This window comes from Bactrocera neohumeralis, chromosome 6 (genome assembly GCF_024586455.1).
Source record: "Bactrocera neohumeralis isolate Rockhampton chromosome 6, APGP_CSIRO_Bneo_wtdbg2-racon-allhic-juicebox.fasta_v2, whole genome shotgun sequence".
Classification (NCBI taxonomy): Eukaryota; Metazoa; Arthropoda; class Insecta; order Diptera; family Tephritidae; genus Bactrocera; species Bactrocera neohumeralis.
In genome coordinates, this window is record NC_065923.1 from 24,392,265 (window position 1) to 24,418,606 (window position 26,342).

Below are 26,342 nucleotides of genomic sequence, written 5' to 3' on the forward strand. Positions count from 1 at the left end.
AGTTTGCAAAAACAAAAAAAAAAAAACAAGCGGCAAGAAATTGCAGAATGAAATGTAATAAAAATACGAAGGTGTATAAAATAAAAAGTGAATAACTGTAAAATCGTAAAAAGTGGCACAACACAGAAATGGTCATAAAATGTGAGTCGGCCTGGTGGCGGTAGGGATAGGAAGAGTGTTGAAGTGCACTGCAGCAACAGTAGATATGTGCATATTCATATGTATCGGATAGATGTCGATAGTTGCATTGCGTACCAAAGATTATAGTGGAAATCACCTAAATTTCAAAAAAAAAAAAAATTCCGGCTTTTAATTAAAATTCTTTAAAAAATATTAATTTTTTTTTGTAGAAATAGTCAAGATACGATGTATGCAGAACAATTAAAAAAAATGTATTTAAAAAAAACTGGAATTTCTTTTAGCTAAATTTAAAAAATATTTATTTTTTTTTGTTTTTTTTTTTTTTAATATACATTCATTGGAAACCCATTTCATAACCTTTAATTTTTTTTTTCAAAATAAGTTATTTTTTTATTAATTATAATATATACATATATAAAATTGATTTCTATCTATTTGTCAATATTTTTTTTAGCTACAAACATATTTTTACCTAACCTCAAAAAATACTGTAATACATATACTATATATAATAAAATGGAAAACTTCTCAAAACGATTTATAAAAAATGAAGAAGCAAAGTCAGAGATTTTACGAAATATACTTATATGAATAGAAATAAAAGGCTTAGGAATACTTTAAAATAAATGAAAATCCTCACGAAAACACGATTTGGCAGACGAATGTTCGAAACCGTTTGGAGAATTAATAGTAACTTGCTTAGATTATAATTAAGTTTATTTAAATCTTCAACATTTTTCAAAGAAATGCTAACTACAAGTAAATGAAGTATTTTGCTACTTCAAGATTAATTTGTTGATATTTAAATTATTATTATTTTTGAAATCAAAATTCATTATTTTTTTTTTCAGAAACCCCGAATAGCCTTCAATGGCGAATTAAAAGAATATTTTCTTTTGGCTAAACGAAACATTATCTAGAGTAGGTAATAATATCACAAGCGAAATTTAATTTAAAACTTTTAAATCAAAAAAATATGTAAACAGAGTTGCCATACTCTTGAAAACATTATCTGGAATAGTTAAGAAAAGAATAAATAGCAAATGCGAAATTTAATTCAAACCTTTGGGATCAAAAAAGATGTAAATATAGTTGCCAACCTTTCAAAAAATTAGTATTAAGCTTAGTAAATATCAGGAAGTATTACAAAACGTTTGTTATGCGTTGTTCTCAAAACTGTGTCTTTAAGCAGATGATTACTGTAACTCGAAAACCGATCGGTAGATTTCAGTGAAATTTGTACCGCTTTTTTAATGAAATTTTTTTGATTGAAAATTTTTTTATTTTATAAACAATTAACGGTTGTTTTTTTACCGAAATTCTGAGAAAGAAATTTACTGAATATCCGAGGGTTAGAAGCGTCGGTTGGAACTGGATCAATTTTAACACATATTATATTTAAAATTATTATTTTTTTAATGATGCTATTTTTTTAATTTTTTGAAATGAAAAAAGCCACGGTCAACAAATTCGACAAATAGACATATATTCTCTTTAAAATTTCAACTATATGTAGGTACTGGAGTCCAAATATTCGGTACCTAACGATTGAACAGTTTTTCTTGGATTTGGACAATTTTTGGCCACCCTTCAAATGCATTATTCGTGAAAAGTCTTATCCCGTTATATTAATTGCTTCTTGGTTTGTATACTCGAAAGGAAAGTATCAGATGGAATTTAAAACTATTTTATATGTGAAGTAGGTCCGTTTTCACTTATATACTGTACCATAACATGCCACATACCAAATTTGGTTGAAATCGGTTGAGAGGGTCTCGAGTTACGTATTTTCACCAAAAAGCGGGCGGTACCAAACCCATTGTTAAATTTTGATATCGGATCCTTTACCGCCTTTGATACCATCTAGGGGGTAAAATTTAATGTCTCTGGCGAATTTCGTAATTCATTTATCGCGCTTTTAGAAATTTTTAAAAGTACCGTTATATGTGGAATTGGGTTACCATCCGATTTCATCCATTTTCAAACTGTCGGTAGGAGTCCTTATAACACTTACGCAAGGCGAATTTTGTTGTTGCTTACGTAGTTTGAGATCTATGTACCTTAAACTTATTAGAGCGGAGGACCACGTCCACTTTTTCAAATTTTTTGCTAACAGGTGCCCCTTGCTACTGCGAACCTCTCTTCGAGATAGAGTTATACAAGTATATCTTTATTTAGTGCTTAGTTATGGCACTTTATAGGTTTTCGGTTAATGTCGTTTTATGGGCGTGGCAATAGTCTGATTTCTATTTATGAACTCGTACTTTTTTGTCAGGGAAGGCGGTTACCAAGTTTCATTAAGTTACATCTTGCCCGGACGGACGGACAGACGGACAATCGGATGGACAGACAGACGGATAGACGGACAGGCAGTCACTCGAATTTCAACTCGTCATCCTGATCGTTTATATAAATGCATATAACCTGATAAAACCGTTAGGTGAACAAAACTATTAAACTCTGTAGCAACATGTTTCAAGAATATAAAAATATATGTATGCAGTGAAGCGTATAAAGAATGTTCCGATCCTTTCGAATCTTCAGTAAATATTTATGTTTTTTTGTACCGAGCAAACATGAAAAATTTAAGAAAAATACATACTTTTTGTAATATATAAATTATATATAAATATAAATATTTTGAAATAATTTGTGTTGTTTGTTGATTCAAATGACTTATTTCAAAATATTATCGAAAGCTACATTTCATAACCGAGTAGCTAATTCGAAAAGTCAACTCAAAAACTATAGGTCTTTGCAGATTGCCTAATTTCAAAGGATTTTAAGTTGTGGGTGGGAAATAAAAATAAATAAAAAAAAAAAAAATAAAAAAAAAAAAAAAATAAATAAAAAATAAATAAATAAAACATAAATAAATAAATTAAAAAAAAAATAAATAAATAAATAAATAAATAAAAAATAATAATTTTTTTAATATATTATATTAATTTTTAAATTTTTTGGTTAATTATTTTTTCATTTTTTACAAAAAATAATTTTTTGAAATGTTTAGGTTGTTTTCTAAATTGTTAATAATTATTTTTTTTTTTAATTTTTTCTAAATACTTTTTTTTACAATTTTATTTTTTAAAATTTTTAATTAATTTTTTCAGTTATTTTTTTTTAATTCCTGTTTGTTTTTGTTTATCTTATTTTTTAAATTCTTTAAAATTTTTTTTTAATTGTAACCAAGCTAAAAAGTATTTACTTTTCACAAAAACTTAAATGTAATAAATTTTTCTGCACGTTTTCGTGCCTCAACTCTTTCTGAAAGTACAAATTTGTAGGCAACGATTTCGCTACACTTGCACCGCTAACACGTTTTCGATAAGTTATAGTACAAAATATTTCACACTTACATTATTTACGGCGGCGTGATCTGCAAATAACACCAAATTGCTATTAGGGTCTGTCTGTCACCTACTTTCACTGCCAACAACAAAACAATAAAATAATCACGCTGTTACTTGAGCTACGCGCAAAATTCGGTTTTAGCGTTGAAGAATCTTTGTTCCTGTTTACTTTGATTTATTTTATACAATAATGCTTACGCTGGTAGAACTCTTTTGCACATTTAAGTAGTCTACCGGCTTTCACTGAGTTTGGAATTGATTGTTGTTGTTGTAATTTTTTTGTTTTTGTTTTTGTCGTAGTTTTTTACTTTTGTAGTTTTTAGTTTATTGTTGTTGTTGTGTAATATTTTCTTTTGTTTGTTGTTGTATTATTTTCTGTTTTTTTGTTGTTGTTGTTAGAACTTTGTTATATGTATGCTCAAAACACTTTTCAAATTTTTTCTTGCGTTTTTTTTTGTTATTGGCTCTTGGCGCGCACTTTCATGAATTTCAGCTGTTTTTACTTTTTTGATTTCTTTTTTAGTTTTTTTGATTTGTTTCCTTCGATCAAATCCCAGAAAAATACTTGAAGCGGTTTTTAGCGCTTACTAATATTCTACTGAAAATTGTATAGGCGCACAACGCAATTATTTTCGTGTAAAAGTGTACGACAGACACGCGTCAATCAAACGAATCGCTCGCCAAGAACAGGTGGCAATTGCCGTTACTGCCCACCGAATACAAAAACACAAAGCACAAAAGCAAATGTCAACAGCGAGCGCGTGAGGCTGTGAAGCACTTAGAATGTGTGCTTTTTCGATTATTATAAATTTTTCGTATTTTGCTTTTTATGCTGTATATTCACAACAACACCAACAAAGTTAGTGCTTTTTTGTTTTTGGCTTAAAGGAAATGCGAGGGAAAAAGGTCGCAAGCGAAACGCAAATTATCTACACTTTTATGCTCCAGCACGGGCGGCAATTTCACGCAGAGCAGACCAAGTCACAGCAGCCACTGGTAGCGATGTCGAGCGGACGACAACTTTTGCAGGCGCACGAGCAAGTGCTACGCGTATATGTATGCGTGTGTGTGTGTGTGGTTTGTGTAAACAAACGAGCACCAAGCAGCAGCAGCAGCGAACCTTTGCGTCCGAAACTTTATTTGTACAAAAACAAAAAACTGCTATTGCGAGCGTTTAGCTTTTAGGCTGACGAGTTTTCCGCGCGACGACTTCTGCCTCCAACGAGCGACGACAACAAATTGAATACTTGGCGTTCGAATGATAGTTTTGGAGTCATCTCCAGCTTGTAGCGCGCTCCAAAGCAGCAAAACGACCATACGACAACACACTCGACGCTCTCATACAAGCGGAGAAACGCAGCTCGACTACATTTTTGTGCATATCTCTGGAGCTGAGCTCTGCTGGTGCCTGTTCGTGATTTGACAATGTCTCAATTCCGCATTGTTGTTGTAGTTATTATTTACCGCACACATATCATACACTTCCAAACGATGTTTGTTGGTACGTTGTTGTTGTTGTTGTTGTGTGCATACTCATTTTATTGTTTGTGCTTATAAGCTCCGCAATGCTCAGTCTCTCACACTTTTTGTGTGTAAATAAGCAGTATTTTTGTTGTTCTAATATTTGTCTGTTTTTGTTGTAATATTTGTTTGTTGTTGTAATATTCATTGTTTTTGTTACTGTGATATTTGTTTGTTCTTGTTGTTGTAATATTTATTGTAACATTTCTGCCGCAAATTGAGTTTGCTCACCTCTTTGATGGCTGCAAGTGCGTTGCAAAGCTTTCAGTTAGCGCTCCGAAGCCCGTTTCAAAGTGTTTCGTTTCGCATTCGTTCCACCCAATTAACTGCTGCTGCACTGAAATTAACTATCCCATTTTCTCGCTTTAAGCTTTTCGCTTTGCTGTTGAGTCGTTAGTTGCACTTTGGTGGTTACTGCGTAGAGGAGAGCTTTTAAAAGCTTTTAGTCGCACTTTCAGCGGAAAATAGTGTTTGGCAAGCTTCTATTTTGACCAGGCTAAGTGAAGTGGCTTTTGCACTGGCTAAATGCAGATATGTTATATGCTCATGTAGTGTTAGACATTTGATTGTGTGATGACTTAAGTGGGGTGCAAGTGCTTCGAGTTCGGAATCAACATGATTTGAAATTAATTACAATTTGATATGATTTATTTATGTATATAGAAATACTCTATTTCGATAATAGTTCTTTAAAATTAACTTAAAATTAACTTCGTTCAACTTATCGTCACCATAATCGGCCTACAGAGCGTTCTATTCACAAGATCATCACCTATCTTGAGAACCAGAATTCATTATTGGATAATATTCGCACGTGGTCTATTCGTCCTGCACACTGTGAAAAAATATAGCAGCCGTAGCTGAGAGTGTACTCGAAGACCGTGGAGAATCGGTTCAGCGCCGTTCGTAGCAACTCAGGTTGACGTATGGAACGACTTGGCGCATTTTACGTCGAGATATTAAAACGAAAGGCTAAAAATAGCAACCTGAAGAGATTCAAGGATACATTTTACATTTGGTGTGCTTTGTTGGCCGATAGAATCATCGGTCCATATTTCTTCAAAAATTATGCCGGTGCGAACGTAACCGTCAATGGCGACCGTTATCGCGCCACGATAACCGACTATTCGATACCTGAAATTGAAGCTGGTGATCTTGGCGACATTTGGTTTCAACAAGACGGCGTCACTTCCCACACATTGCATCAGCCAATGGATTTATTGAGAGAACACTTCGATGAGCAGATAATTTCACGTTTTGAGCCGCTCGATTGGTCATCAAGATCGTGTGATATCACCTCGTTAGACTTTTTCCTGTGGAGATAAAGTAAAGTCTATGCCGACAATCCCGCTTCGATTCAGGTCTTCGAGCAAAACGTCAAACGTATCATTCACCAGTTACCAGTCGAAATTTAAATTTGAAGTTTCTGTGTTTTTTCTTTAAACAAGTTGGGAACCTCGTAATGGGAATTGAAACTTTAAAAATTGAAATTTGTTAGAATTATAGGAAAGGCGGTTATTCAAACCTATCTTAAACTTGTTATAACTTCAATAAAAAGTTGTTCCAATCTTCCGATTATGTTTTTATGATTTCCACGACATAAAATGTATACAATTACTACTTATCTTTAAGGGGGTATTCTCGTCTAGAAATTAAAAAAAAATCGATTTTTTTTTTTATATTTTCAAAGTTTAACTATTCAATAATATGTGTTCAAGAGGATTTTTCAAAATTCAAATTATTTTCGGAGATATAGGCATTTTTCTGACCCGGCATCCAAACTGGTTCGGCCGGAACTAATCGAACAAAAACTGACTTTTTCGGAACGATACCCACGATTTCTAATTGCCTTTTTTTACGACACTTTAAAAATTAAAAAGTATTCACTTTCACTTTCATTATTTTCACTTTTTTTATAAAATTGTCTGCAGCTCTAGACCATTTGGGTCTCCATAATTGGTGTCGATTGTATCTCCTACGAGGATGAAGAGATACTTGGAGTTGGTTGTCAATAATCTAAGCAAGGGCTCTACTTTTTTCTTCTTCTTTACTTTAATTTTATTACTAATCATTTTTACTAATCATTAAACTCAGCACCAGTTCGCTACTCAAGAGTTTTTTTCTTCTGGAAAGTCTGAGCATGCTCATTAAAACTAGCAGGAGATTTAATATGTTTTTCAAAACCTTAGAGATATATAAAAATATATCTCGAAAATATTTATTATAATTATAAAAAATTTAATTTTTTTCCTAAAAAACACAGCATTACACAGCACTTACTTGAAATCTTTTGAAAAAGAAAACCGAAAAAAACTTTCAATCAAAAAAATTTTAGTCTTGCTTCAATTGAACGCTTGAAAACTGCTCAAAAATTCAAATTTATTTTTTCTCTTTTTTACTGCAAAACGAAAATTTTCAAAAATATCAGCGAAAACGATCGGAATAAGCGATATCGGCACACAAATGCTACCCATGGCGCAAAACGATTGCTTTCTAAGCATGAGTCAAGATTATCTCATCTGTACGACCATACACAAAGCGCGACAGTTGGGAGTTTTCACAGGCGAGACCTTCGTACGCATTACGCTCGACAAAGCGCATAGGACGACCAAGCCTTACGCGCGCTCCGAAAACCCCTACTACAATGAGGTAATGCAAATACAATCTCAGCGAAAAAAAAATTAAATACAACGTCTCTGCTCAGTATTTCGTCTTCGAAATCCGCTGCACGCTTACGGAGCTCTTGCGTTTAACAGTGCTGTACGAAGTACGTAAGCGGAATGCCTGCAAGAAAACCATGTCACATGGTGAATTACTGATAGATCTGCAGAGTGTTTGGAATCAACCGAATCGTTGTTTTTTCAAAAAGTGGGGTCGACTTGAGGCCTCCATTGCCGACGTTTCCAATAACACACCGGGTGCATGTAAGGGTTATCTGCAGATCGACTTGGCGATCGTGACACAAAACTCCGATCCCAATACTGTACTGAGACCACACGAAGATATGCTCGAGTTGAATCGGTGGCAAATTAATCAAGACTATGATAATATCGAGCGGTACGCGCGTGAGCGTAGAATATTGCTGAAATCTTTTCTAATTCTTTCTTCCTTAGCAATATGCTACAAAACGCAGATAATTCCATGCAGTGCAATATCCGTTATAATGTCACACTCTATAAGGCAGTGCTGACCAAGAAGAGTGACTATCTCATACAAGTATCCTTTGCTGGCAACCATGTACTTGTGACACCGTCCCATTCACCAATGACCTTTCATTTCTAAAGTTTAGATTCCATCCTTTCAAGGGCAAGACAAATGTTTGCAAGGCCACTACTCAACCGGAGTGGAACTACTCGGTGTGCTTCTCATGGACCTATCCATCCCTATCACAAACCTTTGTCGTACAAATCCTTTCACACGAGCACCTACAATGGAAGGCAATCGCTGACTATGAGATACATTTCGATGAGATCGCTTTTAAAGGTTTCTTCACGCGCGTGGAATCAGTCTTATATTTTGCAATAACATTTATTCGTTAACTTGACTTAAATACATAACATTTTTTTTTCAGATAAGCCAGCCTTAGGTCCCACTTATGTACATTTTTATGATATATCAAATCCATTGCAATATCTGGGACGTCTTTTGGTGGAAGTCGATTCGGAGTGTCTCCCAGCCGGTCCGGCACGTGATCTCTTGACGAAACCTGTTGCGCCGTTAGACGAGAAACGTTGGTGGCAAGAAGAGACATTTCTGGTAGAATTTCTACCATTACAGGGTGACTTCCTGCACGGCAATTTAAGTAACTGCAAAATTACTATGAAATTGGCAGGTAATTCAGTTGAAAAACATTTTCTTATACCATTTTTTGTGAGCTTTTCCCAATCCAAGCAAAAATGTTGCTATTTTTCTGTTATTAATAAATCTTACTTCCAGAGAATTCCTCCAACTATGTGGAGTGCTTTCTAAAAAGTTATCCGGGCAAACATAACAATACTGGCACCAGTTTAAAATATTTTCGACAGGAATCACCATATAAAGCAGTCTATCTCAAAATCACAATGCCCGACAATCGCTACAAGTTCGATAGCGATTATTATATGCAAGAAATTCTGGACTTAATAGTAAGAGAAAAAGAAATTATTACTGAACTATTTTAATATTCCCATTTTCATTTACTCCGCTTAGGAATCTGAGCTCGCCACTTTCAAACTCTTCCAAATCAAATACACCAATCAGTTTGTGCTGCAAGCCAAGTGTTTCAAGGCCATCATAATGAACTTGCAGAGTAAGCTGAAAGAAGGTGCCGAAGATAAGCGACTGGAATACACAGGCTTTAAAGAGACCACCATGTGGGATGCCAATCGATTGGTCTATGTTAATTCCTTTTTTGTTAGTGTGCAACTCACACCAAACCTTTGTCTATACAAAACTAAATCCCTTACGTTTTTACGCAGGAAAAGTTCCCTGAAAAGTTACGCGCTATGCGTCACAAGCTCAAGACAGCACCCGCTCCTCTCATCGAGCCTACCATTGCTGAAGTCGTCAATCAAATGGTTTTACATTCCAACGAGCTCAAGAGTCTTTTGGCCACCACACGCCTACAGGATGAATGGCCAACACTTTTGATTATGCTCAGTGTATCGGGAAGGAATGATATTGCGGTGTGTCGTTTGAATGCCAAGTACTTTTTGAATGCGCCTCGAGATAAGTCAGCGAGTCCGAATAGTTTGTGCTGGCGCACCCGGAACTTCATTTTTAAGGTGAGATGGGTTCAGAAATAATAAGGGCAATATACCGGAGATACAGGAATTCCAACTTAATAAAATTCTCATCTCGTCATTTTAGGACATTCAATGTCAGCATAGCTGCATCAACTGTGGCTGCAATGTCGGCGTTATACAAGGCTCTCTTGGTATTGTGGTGGATAGTGAACGTACCGAATACCTGGCCTCCATAACCAATGATTGGAAACAAACTGAATTGTACTATTGGTCCCCAATAATCCACTATACGGTTTATAAATGTCGCATTTTCATACATCAAGCCAAGATACGTCCGGGCAGCGACTCAAGTGGTCTCTGTGACGGCTATTTACGCGTCATATTCGGTTCACAGTGGGCGCAAACATCTACTGAAGAGTCCACACTCTCGCCAATATGGAATTGTGTGATCTGCTTTGATATGGTCGTATTTCCCGGCAGTCTACAGTGGTATCTGAAGAATCCACCACTTGTAGCAGTCGAGTTGTACGATCGTGATCGCTTAACTGCCAACGATTATGTGGGTTGTGGTACTGTGCCGGTGTCGGTAATTAGTATGAAAGCGGCCGATGATAGTGCGCGTGAAGAACCTGAGAGTAGACTCAAGCCAAATAAAATGGTGAAGACACGTACTGCCATGCAGAAGTATCACAAATTGAAGGTTATTTCGCCGCCACCACTAACTTGGGTGCCAATTGCTCAGCACGGCAGTGTGAGAGCTGAGGTGTTGATGTCTGCGGAGCTTGTTGAAACCACCGAAGAAATCGGTAAAATGGAAATGCCAGATCCAACTATAACAATGAATATACCGACGAGCATAAAACCGATTATGAAAAACTTTGTGTGAGTAAAATTTTTGTGGGTGTCTAGTCTCTAAGTTCATTACTTTATGTTTTTTTATAGACTGGAGGTGGTATTCATTGGGTTTAGAAACTACACCAAAACGACTTTTGGTGGCCGACATCGTATTAAGGTCATGATGGGTGATCTTCTGCTGACAAGTGGCTTGTCTTCGACGCGCTTGAAGAACAGCATAAACTTCTTGGTCATATTCGCATCTGGAGTTGTCGTGAGTATATCAGATGGTGGAGAATTTGCAATTTTAAGAAGAACGCTCTGTAATTATTATACAAGATATATGTATATCTTTGTAGAGTCTTCCTGAACAACTCGAATACTGGCCCGCTATCATAGCCACCGATGTGTCCGTTTCGTCTAAAGGCGCTGAAACCACATTGGGCGCAGTTTTGATACCAGACTCGAAACGTTTTTTACAAGTAGACAAAACCGTGAAATGTGTACCGGCTACTCCGGGTGAAGAAGGTACCACAATGTTGCAGATTGGTGAGTTGGAAGACAGCGAAACTCAGCCATTACTGCATAGAGATAAACCGACTTTATTCCAACGAACTTTGGGCGTTTTCAAAAGATCTCAAGATCCCGCTAAACTGCCGCCCATCGATAACACGGACTTAACGCAAATAATCGATGAGGCGCAGTACAGTTGGTGGACAAAATATTACAATTCCATATACACATATCAAGTGAGCGAATTGAAATTTTTGTACACGAAGCTTTTTAGTATCATCTTCCATCTTAGGAAACTGGCGATCTCTCGCATTTGTATAAACATAGCCTGGTAATCTACCCAAACGAGTTGGAGCGCCAAGCCGAACTTGGTTATTTACATGACTGGGCCGAGCCGGTGAAGCTGGTGCATGGCGTAAAGTACAAAAAGAACTCCATGCCGAAAGAGGAAACCTATGCCACGCTGAAATTAAATATTAAACTTGTGCCTTGCAAATGTGGTGCAAACGATGGTGGCGACGGCATTATGTTGCGGCCACTCGCGGCGGCACTAAATCCACGCTATCAAGCTGAGCTCCATACATTGACCGATCTAACAAAGATCATTGTACGCGTTTATGTGATACAGGGTGTACAATTGCGGCCGCATGATAAAAATTCTAAATCGGATGCTTATGTGAGATTGCACTTAGGCGGCAAAACGGTGGCCAATCGTGCACATTACGTGCCCAACGAGAGTAATCCGGTGTTCGGAAAATGTTTTCAACTGGACGCTGTGTTACCGAGGCAAGTGCATAGAAAAAGTTGTCACGATTATCGAGCCAGTTTTAGTCCTCTGCAATACCAGATGGAGTTCAGTTGCTAGGTCCATGAGGAGTAGTTATGGATAACTGCATTTGACGCTAATTTTAACAGATTCTGTGGTCTCACTATCGATACCTCCTCCTGTGTATCATACCGTGGGGTCTCCAGGTTCATACAGCGTAGTCTTGCCAATGTGGAACAAGTGCACAAGAGATGCTCCATTGTTTCTTTGGTGCCTTGCTCTAGAAATTTCCTGCAGTCTGTGCGATATGTCAAAGACCAATTAGTATTCCGATCATGTCCCTACAGTCTCTCCTATCGAGTGTAAATAGGAATTTTGTGTACCTCCGATCTACCGTTTTGCACATGACTTTTGATTTTCTTAACCATGCTTCTGTCCAGGTCGTGGTATAGACAATGCAAGGGTTTCTCAATGTTGACCACGTTTTCGGGTGTTGGCCGTACACCATTCTTGGCAATCTGGTCCAATCCAATCTGGCAGATGTTGACTCTAGAATTGCCTGTAGGTGCATTAGAGGCCAGCTCCGCGACTTTCGCAATAGCAAAACCCTCAACTAGAAATACACTGCAGTGGCAATTTTAATAGACTTTTTGAGAATCATGGTTCCTTGAAACGTCTCTGAATATTTTTTATTGTAAATTGTGTATATTTTATTTTCTGATATTCAAAGCCGAACAAGATTTTACACCGCTATTGGATGCGGTACCATACTTTGTATCCTAACCCAACCTGATTTTCATGTTGTTCCAAGAGGTTTTTGGTACCTATATTTCATAAATCTCCCTAAACGGTTTTATTTATTTATACTTTTCAAATAATCATCCTTTTTTAGAGACAATATGTTGGAGGTCTCTGTCTTCGACCGAAATTTATTTACCGACGACTATATCGGTTCCACTTATATAGATTTGGAAGATCGCTGGCGTACCAAACATCACGCAGCTGTGGGCATATCGAAGGAATATTCAAAGTAGGTATTAGTCAAATTAATATTTACTCTCTTAACGATTTTAATTATTAGAAATGAAAAATAAATACAATACTCTTACAGAAGCGGCTACAACAAATGGCGTAATATTGCCACACCTTTCGAAATACTTTCAGAGCTTTGTTCCCAGCGCGATTTACCGCCACCGAAATTCCTTGAACAACGCATTGAGGTGGATGGTGTGAAGTTTAAGGACGAAACGAGACTTGCGTTGGGTTTGTTACTTTCGTTCTACGAATTTTGGTTTTAGATCTATTCCTAAGAGTTCCTTGAAGTTTTAATACTTTCTTGATACCAAGGTTAATACTTGTACACAATTTTTCATATCAGTTGATATTCATAAGAAACTCTAATTTGTGAGCCATTTTTTCTTTTGATTCTGATGTCTCTACCGACAATAAAGTTAGCGTAACAATTTATACTCCCACCACAAATGTATTATTACAGAATCACCACACCTAGCACAATTGCTTTGCATATAATCTATTTCGTCTCCATTTTCATCCTTTAGGCGAGGAGTTACAGGAGCGTCTAAGCCTAACAGCTCTACATCATTTGGATCAGCTACCATCCTTCGGCTACAAGTTGGTGCCAGAGCATGTTGAAACAAGGACATTGTATCGACGCGATTGTCCCGGTATAGAACAGGTAAGAAACTTTGAAACTTAATTTTTCCTAGTTCTAGACGGGTCGATTGGTTACTACCAAATAAAGGTTTCATAAAACAAATAAAATTGTAGGGATTTGATAGCAGTGAGACTAATGTATAGGATATTTGTAGAAATACGAAATCGAAAGAGGAAGATTAAAAAAACAATTAACCTATATTTCGATGAGACATAGGATCATTAATTTTAAGGGATTTGTTATTAATGTTTGACAGCTGGAAGTAATATATATAGTAGTCGAAAAAGTTTTTTCGTATTTTGTCAATAGCTGTCGTTGCAGTCGTATATCTCCAGTGCTACCAGTCACATTGTGTCATAACATATAGTGTTGGAAAGGTGAGATTTTAATTCATTTAATCAAACCACCAAAAAGTTAAATTTGGGGAAGTTGAAAAAAGTTGCAGCTGTTCAAAAATGAGTGAAAATAATGAGGAAATTCGCTATATTTTGAAATTTATGAACTGAAATTTACGAAGAAATTTACGAAGCTGTATCAGTTCGTGTAGCACAACAATGGTTCGCTCACTTCCGTTCTGGAAATTTGGATGTGAAAAATGCACCTCGCTCTGGTCGACCTATCGTTGGAAAAGTCAATGAAATTATGGAAAAGATTGACCAGGACCGGCACATAAGCAGCCATGACATCGCTAAGCAACTTAACATTCATCATCAAACGGTTTTGAACCATTTAAAAAAGGCTAGCTACAAAAAGAAGCTGGATGTTTGGGTACCACATGGATTGTCTGTGAAAAATTTAATGGACCTAATTAACATGTGCAATTCTTTGTTGACATCAAATGAAATCGAAGCATTTCTGAAGCGAATGGAACAGGCGACGAAAAGTGGATCAAATACGACAACAATGTGCGAAACAGATCATGGTTCAAGCGTGGTGAAGCTCAACAAATGGTCGCAAAGCCAGGATTGACGCCTCGAAAGGTTATGCTGAGTGTTTGGTGGGATTGGTAAGGAATCATCCACTATGAGCTGCTCCAGCTTGGTCGAACGATTGATTCTACATTTGACTGTCAATAACTGATGAGATTGTAGCAATCAATCGAAAAAAGCGGCCCGAAACGAACAACTGAAAGGGCTTCGTCTGCCATCAGGAAAACGCTGGACCACACACATTTTTGATGACTCGGTAAAAACTGGGAGAGCTTGGCTGAGAAGTTTTGATGCATCTACCATATAGCCCAGACCTTGCATTTTCGGATTACCATTTGTTTCGGTCAATGCAGAACTACCTTAATGGAGTGAAATTGACTTCAAAAGAAGCCCAGATAAGTTTTACACTGGTGGAATAATGTCTCTAGCAGAGAAATGGCAAAAAGTGGTCGACCAAAATGGTACAAATTTGGTTCATTAAAGTTTATTATAAATACAAAACAAAAATAAGTTGAAGTTTGATTAGAAATACGAAAAGACTTTTTCGACTACCCAATATAATAATAACTGTTCCAAAAAAAAAATATGAATGGGGTTTGTTGAGACATTAAGTTATCAATTTTTATGTCTTTTCGTAATGGTTGGAGTCGATCACTGCCACTAAGACCGACCAGAGTTCGATCCCTGTACTGACTAATATCAAAACTGTTTTTTACTTTGTTGCTCAAAATTCCATTCTTTACCAAAAAACAATTTCTTTCTTTTTCACATTATTTCAGGGCAAAATTCAACTATGGGTTGAGCTCTACGAGGGTAACTTAAATATACCGCCACCCATTGATATCACGCCGCATCCACCGCAAACTTACGAATTGCGTGTGGTCGTCTACGGTTGTGCTGACATAACGTTGGATGAACGCAATATATTTGGCAAAAAGATGAGCGATATCGGCGTGAAAGGGTGAGTAAACATAAGGGTGTATTACAAATTCGTTAGTTACACATAATTATTGAGAATCTCAAATCTAATCAGCAGCTCATTAAATTATTTAAAAAATAAAATCGCGTATTTCCTTTCACTACTTCATTATTCACTAATTAACAGCATTTACAATACTTTTTTATTAATAATACTCAAAAAACTAAGCTTAATTAATACAAATATTGAACTGCAGCTGGTGCGCGGATAAGGAACAATCGCAGGCCACCGATATCCATTACCGTTCGTTCAACGGTGAGGCCACTTTTAATTGGCGCATGCTCTTCCCCATCAAATACTCCGCCAATGAGGATATGGTGAGTAATGATTACCTTCATTAATTTCGCTCTTTTGTTTTTTTATTTTTTTCTAACTGTTCGCAGCTCATTTAGTTAATGAGCGCTAAGTAAAAATATGCGTATACGAGCTTGTGGCAGAAAGTATTGTTTTCAAATAAAAATTTCACTATTAAATAGAAAGTAATGCAAAAACAAATATATTATGGGAAGAGTAAAGTGTTGATGGGTTGAAGTTTGGTACGCAATACAAGTCACTCTCTTTGTTATTCGATATTTTTTTGAGATAAAAGAATTAAGCATTAATTAATGCGCATTAAATATATATTTTATGGATATGTATATGTGCAACCGTAATCACAAGCTTTTAGAACAAAATATGAGCATGCTCTAGATTTTTCCAGATGTGAATAAACTGTTGACTGTTTCCAGGAATTCAGATTTTTTTTAAACATATAAAATTTTGTTTTATAAAAGACTCATATATAACCACATAAATAAATATCACTCTTCAACCGCGACTTGCCTGAATAACCTCTCTTTATTATACATACAAATGCCTCCAAGTATCCGGTGTTCAACTTTGTCATAAAAAAGTCCGAAGTTTGTTGACTCACATTTTGTGCGTCAAATTATTACACATATGTATATTAATTTCTGCAATTTCTCGGCAAGCCATAAATATTTATGAATTAAGCTTTGAAGTGTCGGAAAATATTAGTACAAGAAAAATAGAGAAATTAATAATGTATGAATTCAAGAAACGACATACTGACTTTAAGGTTATGTTGAAGTTGGTTAGAAATGTATCTGTACTTTGCGCATATACTGTTAAACAAGTTTCGGAAATAATACAAATAACGGGTGATCCAAGTAGAGGTACTTTTTTCAATAGCCTTTTTTGACAGAGTCATGTCAAGCTGTCATTTTATTTTCGTTTAGTATTGTTTGGCATTTCATCATGAAAAGACTTACTACGTCTGAACAACGTTTACAAATCCTTCAAATTTGTTTCGAAAATTCAAGTCGTATAAAGACTACGTTTCGTGCGCTTAGCTCAAGTTATGGTCAACATAACCAGCCTACTGAGCGTGCTATTCGCAACACCATCTCTCATCTTGAGATCCAGCACTCATTATTGGATAATATTCTTCATTCCATGAAGAAAGTATGGCAGTCGTAGTTGAGAGTGTACACGCAGACCGTGGAAAGTCGATTTGACGCCGTTCGCAACAACTCGGTCTGACGACTGATGACTGAACAACTCGGATTTACGTCGAAATCTTAAATTGAAAGCATACAAAATACAGCTTGTGCAAGAACTGAAGCCGCTCGACCATCCACATCGATTCGCTCTATGGGCTTTTGAGAAGTTCCAAGAAGATCAAACGTTATCGAGCCAAATTTTGTTCAGCGATGAAAGCCATTTCTGGCTCAATGGATATGGATAAACAAGCAATATTTACCGTATTTGGTTTTTAAGAGTAACCTGAAGAGATTCAAGAACTGCCATTTCATCTAGAAAAAACAACTTGTTTCTTCAAAAATGATGCCAGTGAGAACGTAACCGTCAATGGCGACCGTTTCCTTGCCATGATAATCGACTATTTTAGTCCTAAAATTGAAGCTCGTGATCGCGTAGACATTTGATTTCAAAAAGACGGCGCCCCTTTCCACACATCGCATCAATCAATGGATTTATTGAGATAACATTTCGAGGAGCAGATAATTTCACGTTTTGGGCCTGTCGATTGGCCACCAAGATCGTGTGATATCACACCGTTAGCCTTTTTCCTGTGGGAATATGTAATATCTAAAGTCCATGTGGACAATACCTCTTCAATTCAGACCTTGGAGCTACGCATCACACTGTCACTCGTCAGTTACCAGTCGAAATTGGACTCAACGGATGAACCACCTGAGACGTAGCCGCCGCCAACATTTGAAAGAGATAACCCTCAAAAAAAAAATGCCAAAGAATTTTCTTTCGAATGATAAAAAAATTCCTTATTAAATTTGAAGAGTCTGTGTTTTACTTTAAGTAAAGTGGACCATCTGATCACTCTTTAATTTCAAACTGCAAGTATTTCATAGAGTTTCTCCCACATTGCTTGATCTAACCGTTGAGGTTTCAGAACTAAGATGTTATGGATCTTGCATTTTTGGAACATTTTAATGAAACCAAGTTTGCATGCCCCCATGACATCAATTAATATGTACCAAACATCAACTTCAAACAATTTACAATTTATTCTAATAATTATTATAATTGCTTATAATCATACTAAAACTTTTCGAAGTCTTGCAGAAAAGTCGAAATATCCACACCTCGCACACAATGAGTGTTTCTTACTAGTGATCGTCCCAAGAGTAAATCCCAAAACTACACAAATTCCTTCTTCTTCTTTATTGGCGTCGTTCTTCCTTTTCGCTGTTTGGCACCAATTGGAGATATCAAGTCTAGCCAGGTCCTTCTCCACCTGGTCTTTCCAACGGAGTGGAGGTCTTTTTCTTCAGTCAGTTGTTGATTTTCCAGGCCTAAAGCCACACTGATACGGTCCAAACAGTTTGTTGCCTGTGGGCTTTAATCTTTCACACAATACGCTCAATAGAACCTCGTCCGATCACATTCTACAAAAAAGCTGATGCTTGAGGCTTCTATTAACGACCCAAACCAGAAAAAGTCTCAGGTGATGACTTGAGAAAAACTCACACCAATCTTTTTCTAAGCCGAATACAGATGCATTTAGAAGGTTCGCTGAGGAAGCCACAAGGAAGCACAATCTTTACAGATTTAAACAGATCGTCTTCTGATCATATAGTAACATTCCGTTTTATGCTGGAGCAAATCAACGAGTAACAAACAAATAAATACACCTGTTTTGTAGACTGCAGCTGTTGATAGTATAGAACGTGCGTATTTTAAAAAAGTACTTCGAGCCAAAAGTTCAAACTACGAAATAAAAACTAGTACCTTATTTAAAGAACTTTTTTAACAAAATATACTAGCTTAGGAAGAATTATGATACAACGTTTTTTCAGCCTTATTACTTATGAATACATACATAAATATGTATATTAGGGTGATTCAAAAAAATTTTTTTTTTTTTTTTTCAATTGGTACTCGCCTCTCCAAATATGAGTTTTTAATTGTAACGGGAAGGTCCTCCGCCTAACGGTTTTCTATTTTTTCTTATTATCAGATAGAAAAATTTATATCTCGCTTCCAACTACTTGAAAAAATATTTTGTTAATTAGGTTTTGTAGGAAATTGAATGCTCTAAAATATGGTCTCTTATGATTTTTTCGTAAACCCAACCGTTTAAAAGATATTAACGGTTGAAATTTGACTATTTTTGGAAAAATTTTTTATTTCTTATGAATTTTATAACTCAATGAAAAAAAAATATTATGAATAGATTTTTGGAGAGGCTTTCTAGAGGTGTCTAGGAAACTATTTTTCAGAGTATCAAACGAAAAAAAAAATTTTTTTTTTGATCCACCCTAATATGCATTGATGTTTGACGATGAATATCTCGTAAACGCTTAACTTAATCGAAATATCGTAGTAGACCATTTTTATAGAGCAGTAAATTTCCTACAAAACTATGTGTATCATCATTCATAATAATTTTTTTCATTGAGTTATAAAATTAATAAGAAAAAAAGAATTTTTCCAAAAATAGTCAAATTTCAACCGTTAATATCTTTTAAACGGTTGGGTTTACGAAAAAATCATAAGAGACCATATTTTAGAGCATTCAATTTTCTACAAAACCTAATTAACAAAATATTTTTTCAAGTAGTTGGCGAGATATAAATTTTTCTATCTGATAATAAGAAAAAATAGAAAACCGTTAGGCGGAGGACCTTCCCGTTACAATTAAAAACTCATATTTGGAGAGGCTTTCTTAGAGGTGTCTAGGAACCTATTTTTGCGAGTACCAATTGAAAAAAAAAAAAAAAATTTTTAATCACCCTAATGTATATTTACTGTTATAATTATATGAAAACGACCCCAACAATTACAACTTTTCCGTCTCATCCACAGATGGTGATCAAAGTCAAAAGTGGCGTACTCAACGAATATGAAGTAAAGCATCCGCCTATTTTATACCTTCAAGTCTGGGACAATGATTTCATCACGAAGAATGAATTTCTCGGTATGCTCGAATTGAATTTGTCGAACTTTCCTGAACCGTGCACGAATCGGCGCTTTTGCACACTCACCAATGAGTTTGGTGGTATTAAATTACCCGAACCACTGGCTCGTTTACATGCCATAGCACAGCGTCGCCGTCCGCCGGTCAATTTGTTCGCCAAGAAGCGTGTACGCGGTTGGTTTCCATTGCATGGACAGATCGATCAGATGTCCAAGGATAAGCGACTCAAGGAGCAGATGCGCTCGCAAACCGTAAGCTGGGTGTTCCAATAGTGACCTTCATATATGAATTTGTTGTTTCTTTAATTTTAGGGTAAAATCGAAGTCGAATTGGAAATTCTTACCGAGGCGGAAGCAGCTGCGAATCCGGTTGGTGTAGGTCGCAATCCTCCAAACGCGCTAGCCAATCCGTCGTAAGTAGAGTATGAGAGCAATATTAAGATTTTTTTCTTATTTTTGGTAATTCTTTAAAGGCGCCCCGACACCTCTTTTAATCCATTCACAAATCCCTTGAAAGCTTTCCAAAAAATCCTGCTTCCCGTGATTGTCAAAGGTCTCATCATACTTGGCGTAAGCGCCCTTGTTATTCTGATTCTTGTGCAGTTCTTCTCAAACCTTCCGTATAAATTATTGGGTTTGCGTTGAGTTGATCACTTATTGTTTTCTTTTCTAGTCGTTGTTTACAGTTATATGCTATATATTTGAATATTAGATCTTATTTCAAGATTTTCTTAGTGGTGTAAAAATACATATTAATTTTGTTTTATAAGTACCGTAAGCGTATTTTTATTTTGGAAAATTTAATGAATCCGATGTTGATCCACAGATTCGGATAAATAATAATATAGTTTTATCAGCATTTGAAGGAGTTTCTCGGTCTTTGATCTTTGCAAGTTGCAAGAGTATAAAATGTTCGGTTACACCCGAACTGAGCTCTTCCTTACTTGTTTTAGGTTAATTTTCTATGACAAATCTTACAGCTTTCTTTCGAATTTTGGACTCTACCATTGTTAGCAATCTTCTACAATGGGTTTCGTCTCCTATATCCCGATGTTCATATCGAATGATAACATAGTAGTAGACAAGTTTTGGAAAATATCTTTAAACTCTGACTTATATTCACATATCGAACTTATATACGAAAACACTTTTTAAGGTTAAGACTTCCATGTACCAATCACCCCTTGAATATTGGGAATTTCTCACCAAGATATGTTATTAATCGTTGTAGTATGATCTCTATATCCATGATAACATGGATAATAAACTATAAGAGATTTTCGAAGGTTTAGAATGTGGAAATTTACTAAGATAATTTAATTTTGAGACGGATAAATGGTAAAAATAAATGAAATACAAGTAGTTAAATGTGGGCAACAAACTAAATAGCTTCACGAATGCTTTCAGTTCAAAATATACCAGGGCGGAGTTGCCATCTGTTTAATATTATTTTAAATAATCGTTAGAATAAACGACTCTTTACCGTAAGAGAACCAAACTAAAAAGATTTTGAAAGATTTACTGTTGAAAATATTTTCGAGTAGTGTTGCCACGTGTTTCTTCTTCTTCTTCTTAATTGGCGTAGACACCGCTTACGCGATTATAGCCGAGCTAACAACAGCGCGCCAGTCGTTTCTCCTTTTCGCTACGTGGCGCCAATTGGATATTCCAAGCGTAGCCAGGTCCTTCTCCACTTGGTCCTTCCAACGGAGTGGAGGTCTTCCTCTTCCTCTGCTTCCCCCGGCGGGTACAGCGTCGAATACTTTCAGAGCTGGAGTGTTTTCGTCCATCCGGACAACATGACCTAGCCAGCGTAGCCGCTGTCTTTTAATTCGCTGAACTATGTCAATGTCGTCGTATATCTCGTACAGCTCATCGTTCCATCGAATGCGATATTCGCCGTGGCCAACGCGCAAAGGACCATAAATCTTTCGCAGAACTTTTCTCTCGAAAACTCGCAATGTCGACTCATCAGTTGTTGACATCGCCCAAGCCTCTGCACCATATAGCAGGACGGGAATTATGAGCGACTTATAGAGTTTGGCTTTTGTTCGTCGAGAGAGGACTTTACTTTTCAATTGCCTACTCAGTCCGAAGTAGCACCTGTTGGCAAGAGCAATCCTGCGTTGGATTTCCAGGCTGACATTGTTGGTGGTGTTAATACTGGTTCCTAAATAGACGAAATTATCTACAACTTCAAAGTTATGACTGTCAACAGTGACGTGAGTGCCAAGTCGCGAGTGCGACGACTGTTTGTTTGATGACAGGAGATATTTCGTCTTGCCCTCGTTCACTGCCAGACCCATTTGTTTTGCTTCCTTGTCTAGTCTGGAGAAAGCAGAACTAACGGCGCGGGTGTTAAGGCCGATGATATCAATATCATCAGCATACGCCAGCAGCTGTACACTCTTATAAAAGATGGTACCTTCTCTACTAAGTTCTGCAGCTCGAACTATTTTCTCCAGAAGCAGGTTGAAAAAGTCACACGATAGGGAATCGCCTTGTCTGAAACCTCGTTTGGTATCGAACGGCTCGGAGAGGTCCTTCCCGATTCTGACGGAGCTCTTCGTGTTGCTCAGAGTCAGTTTACACAGCCGTATTAGTTTTGCGGGGATACCAAATTCAGACATCGCGGCATAGAGGCAGCTCCTTTTCGTGCTGTCGAAAGCAGCTTTGAAATCGACGAAGAGGTGGTGTGTGTCGATTCTCCTTTCACGGTTCTTTTCCAAGATTTGGCGCATGGTGAATATCTGGTCGGTTGTTGATTTTCCAGGTCTAAAGCCACACTGATAAGGTCCAATCAGTTTGTTGACGGTGGGCTTTAATCTTTCACTCAATACGCTCGATAGAACCTTATATGCGATGTTGAGGAGGCTAATCCCACGGTAGTTGGCGCAGATTGTGGGGTCTCCTTTTTTATGGATTGGGCATAGCACACTTAAATTCCAATCGTTGGGCATGCTTTCGTCCGACCATATTTTACAAAGAAGCTGATGCATGCACCTTATCAGTTCTTCGCCGCCGTGTTTGAATAGCTCGGCCGGCAATCCGTCGGCCCCTTCCGCTTTGTTGTTCTTCAGGCGGGCAATTGCTATTCGAACTTCTTCATGGTCGGGTAATGGAACGTCTGCTCCATCGTCATCGATTGGGGAATCGGGTTCGCTTTCTCCTGGCGTTGTGCATTCACTGCCATTCAGCAGGCTGGAGAAGTGTTCCCTCCATAATTTAAGTATGCTCTGGGCATCGGTCACTAGATCACCTTTGGGGGTTCTACAAGAGTATGCTCCGGTCTTGAAACCTTCTGTAAGCCGCCGCATTTTTTCGTAGAATTTTCGAGCATTACCCCTGTCGGCCAGCTTATCAAGCTCTTCATACTCACGCATTTCGGCCTCTTTCTTTTTCTGTCTGCAGATGCGTCTCGCTTCCCTCTTCAATTCTCGGTATCTATCCCATCCCGCACGTGTTGTGGTCGATCGTAACGTTGCGAGGTAGGCAGCCTGTTTTCTCTCCGCTGCGGCGCGGCACTCCTCGTCGTACCAGTTGTTCCTTTGCACTTTCCGAAAACCAAGGGTTTCGGATGCAGCTGTACGTAAGGAGTTTGAAATGCCGTCCCACAGTTCCCTTATACCGAGTTGTTGATGAGTGCTCTCAGAGAGCAGGAGTGCAAGCCGAGTAGAAAATCGTTCGGCAGTCTGTTGTGATTGCAGCTTTTCGACGTCGAACCTTCCTTGTGTTTGGTGGCGCGCGTTTTTTGCTGCACAGAGGCGGGTGCGAATCTTAGCTGCAACAAGATAGTGGTCCGAGTCGATGTTAGGACCTCGGAGCGCACGCACATCTAAAACACTGGAGACGTGTCTTCCGTCTATCACAACATGATCGATCTGGTTGGTAGTTTTTCGATCCGGAGACAGCCAGGTAGCTTGATGAATTTTTTTGTGCTGGAATCTAGTACTACAGATAACCATATTTCGGGCCCCGGCGAAGTCGATCAGCCTCAACCCATTTGGGGATGTTTCCTCGTGGAGGCTGAATTTACCGACCATAGTGCCAAAGATACCTTCTTTGCCCACCCTGGCGTTAAAGTCGCCAAGCACGATTTTGACATCGTGGCGGGGGCATCTCTCATAAGTGCGTTCCAAGCACTCATAAAAGGCATCTTTGGTGACATCGTCCTTCTCATCCGTCGGAGCGTGGGCGCAGATCAGCGATATGTTGAAGAACCTCGCTTTGATGCGGATTGTGGCTAGACGTTCATTCACCGGAGTGAATGATAGTACTCGGCGACGGAGTCTCTCTCCCACCACGAATCCCACACCAAACTTGCGCTCCTTTATATGGCCACTATAGTAAATGTCACAAGGACCTACTCGTCTTTGTCCTTGTCCCGTCCATCGCATTTCTTGGACGGCGGTGATGTCAGCCTTTATTTTCACGAGGACATCAACCAGCTGGGCAGCGGCACCTTCCCAATTAAGGGACCGGACATACCAGGTGCATGCCCTTAAATCGTAGTCCTTATTTCGTTTGCCGTGGTCGTCATCAAAAGGGGGGTCTCTCATCCGAGGCTGGTTGTTACTGTTCATTGGGGTAGGCTTTTTACGTGGCGGGTCCCAAACCCAGCGCACAACCCTATGCAGGGGATGTTTCGCCTTCTCACTTTAGCTCACCTTCGAACGGATGTTCTTAGGCTAACCAGAGGATACTTGGTCAAAGACCGGAAGTCGTGAGCTGCTTGAGTCATATGTAAAAGAATCGTTTCTGGCCACTCCCAAGTGAATGGCGATCAGAGAACTTTCCTCACTTGCGTGAACTTCTACACATGACCCCATCCTCCACGTGTTTAGTGAGCAAAAAATGAATTGTTAAAATAAGCAAGACATTACAATATGAGTATCAAACTTAAAATTTTTTGGAATGTTTACACAAATTTTTTCAAAATATGTTCGAATGAGGTTGCCATTTGTTTTTTTTTTAACAAATAAATTGTTAAACATCCGAAACATTACAATATGGGTATCAAACTAAACGGCTATACAAATTCCTATAGTTTAAAATATGTTTGGGTTGGGTTGCCATCTGCTTATTATTATTTTTTTTTTTCTGATATTTTAATGGTTAAAAGAAACGAAACATTACAGTATGGGTATCCAACTAAAGAGATTGACAAGTTTTACATTCCAAAATATGCTTAAGGGGGGTTGCCACATGTTTAATTTTTCAACACATAAATTGTTAAAATAAGCGACACATAACAATACTAATATAAAACTAGATATCTTTACGAATGTTTACAGCTGCTTGAGTAGGGTTGCCAGATACCTAATATTTTTACCCAATTAAATTGATAAGGTAACGAAATTTGTGTATCAAACGTAGAATACGGTTTACAGTTTAAATATATGTATGTATAATATTGATCAGGGTTGCCACCTACTAAATTTGTATCACATGAAATGATAGAATAAATTAAAGATTACATTATTATGGATATCAAATTAATAAAATTAAATTGCAGTTAGAAATGGTGAATATTGAATGGGGTTGCCACCTGTTTAATTTTTTAGTTCACTTAAATTTAAAAAAAAAAATCAGTACAACCATATGGGCACAAATTAAATTCTAAAAAAATTGTTTGTGAAAAGCTGCCACCTGTTTGAAAATTTTAATAAAATGAATTTTAATTGTAATCAGTATTATACATGTGTGTATATATAAAATAAGTTATTTAATTTTTTATGCGGTGTTGCCACCTGTTTAAAATTTTTAATTTAAAAATTTGTAATTTTGGATTATAATATAATTATATATACACTTTGAAAGGTATTTGGCGACTGTGAAGCAGACGAACTATCTAGAGCACTATGAAAGGTACTTGAAGCAACGTTTATTTTTTTTGTGGGCATTTCTAGGTGGCAGTAAAACTTATTAAGTACTCGGAAAACTTAACACTGTCTAGAAAGGGCTTCCACTATAACGAAGGCTTTCTTAAGAAGTTAAAAAGCCGTTCTCAAGATTCGGAACAAATAGCAACGATATAATACAGTCCACACAAGTTTTAAACAAACATACTCTAGGGATACTGATATGCCATGTTCTTCGCAGCAGTAGTAGTTATAACTGAACAGGTTATAGTAAGTTTGTCACGATGTTTGTGACATTTAAAGGGAAACGTCAGAGACCCTACATAGTATATATGTGCCCGTCTGTCTCTCCGTTTGTATGTATATGAACAGGCCCCTCAGTTTTTGAGATATCGGAACGGCTGGTATCAAGACACTATAGCCTATAGCTGCCTACAAAGTGAACGATCGGAATAAAGTGCTTCCATTAAAAACTTTTTCATTTGTGAATGAGGTGCAAGCTCTGAAGAAATTGTTCAGTTCGAGTCACTATAGAATGTAGCTGTCATACAAACTGAACGGTAAGAATAAAATGGAAAACGTTTTCAT

At 37.3% G+C, this 26,342-nt stretch overlaps 2 protein-coding genes across 3 annotated transcripts in view; one reads left to right on the forward strand and one right to left on the reverse strand.

Annotated features, from left to right (window-relative positions):
* Positions 1–4,743, reverse strand: part of LOC126762238 (CD82 antigen) — a 122,986-nt gene extending 118,243 nt beyond the window's left edge. The window contains exon 1 of the mRNA XM_050478840.1: positions 3,501–4,743. The gene's annotated coding sequence lies outside the window, so the exon portion shown is untranslated. The remainder of the gene's footprint in view (positions 1–3,500) is intronic.
* Positions 4,744–7,465: 2,722 nt separating this feature from the next.
* On the forward strand, positions 7,466–20,556 carry LOC126761259 (otoferlin). 2 transcript variants are annotated; one of them, XM_050477265.1, is made up of 20 exons: positions 7,466–7,664; positions 7,720–8,072; positions 8,129–8,252; positions 8,321–8,498; positions 8,587–8,847; positions 8,952–9,139; positions 9,204–9,407; positions 9,473–9,778; positions 9,864–10,621; positions 10,682–10,847; positions 10,933–11,322; positions 11,379–11,872; positions 12,745–12,882; positions 12,964–13,115; positions 13,412–13,548; positions 15,236–15,417; positions 15,632–15,752; positions 19,783–20,145; positions 20,206–20,306; positions 20,367–20,556. In XM_050477265.1, the coding sequence occupies exons 1-20, from the start codon at positions 7,479–7,481 to the stop codon at positions 20,536–20,538; spliced, it is 4,974 nt and encodes a 1,657-aa protein (XP_050333222.1). In that variant the 5' UTR covers positions 7,466–7,478; the 3' UTR covers positions 20,539–20,556. The 2 variants fall into 2 exon arrangements, with proteins under 2 accessions (XP_050333222.1, XP_050333223.1); XM_050477266.1 differs by having other exon boundaries at positions 8,129–8,231; positions 8,300–8,498.
* The last annotated feature ends 5,786 nt before the right edge of the window (positions 20,557–26,342 follow it).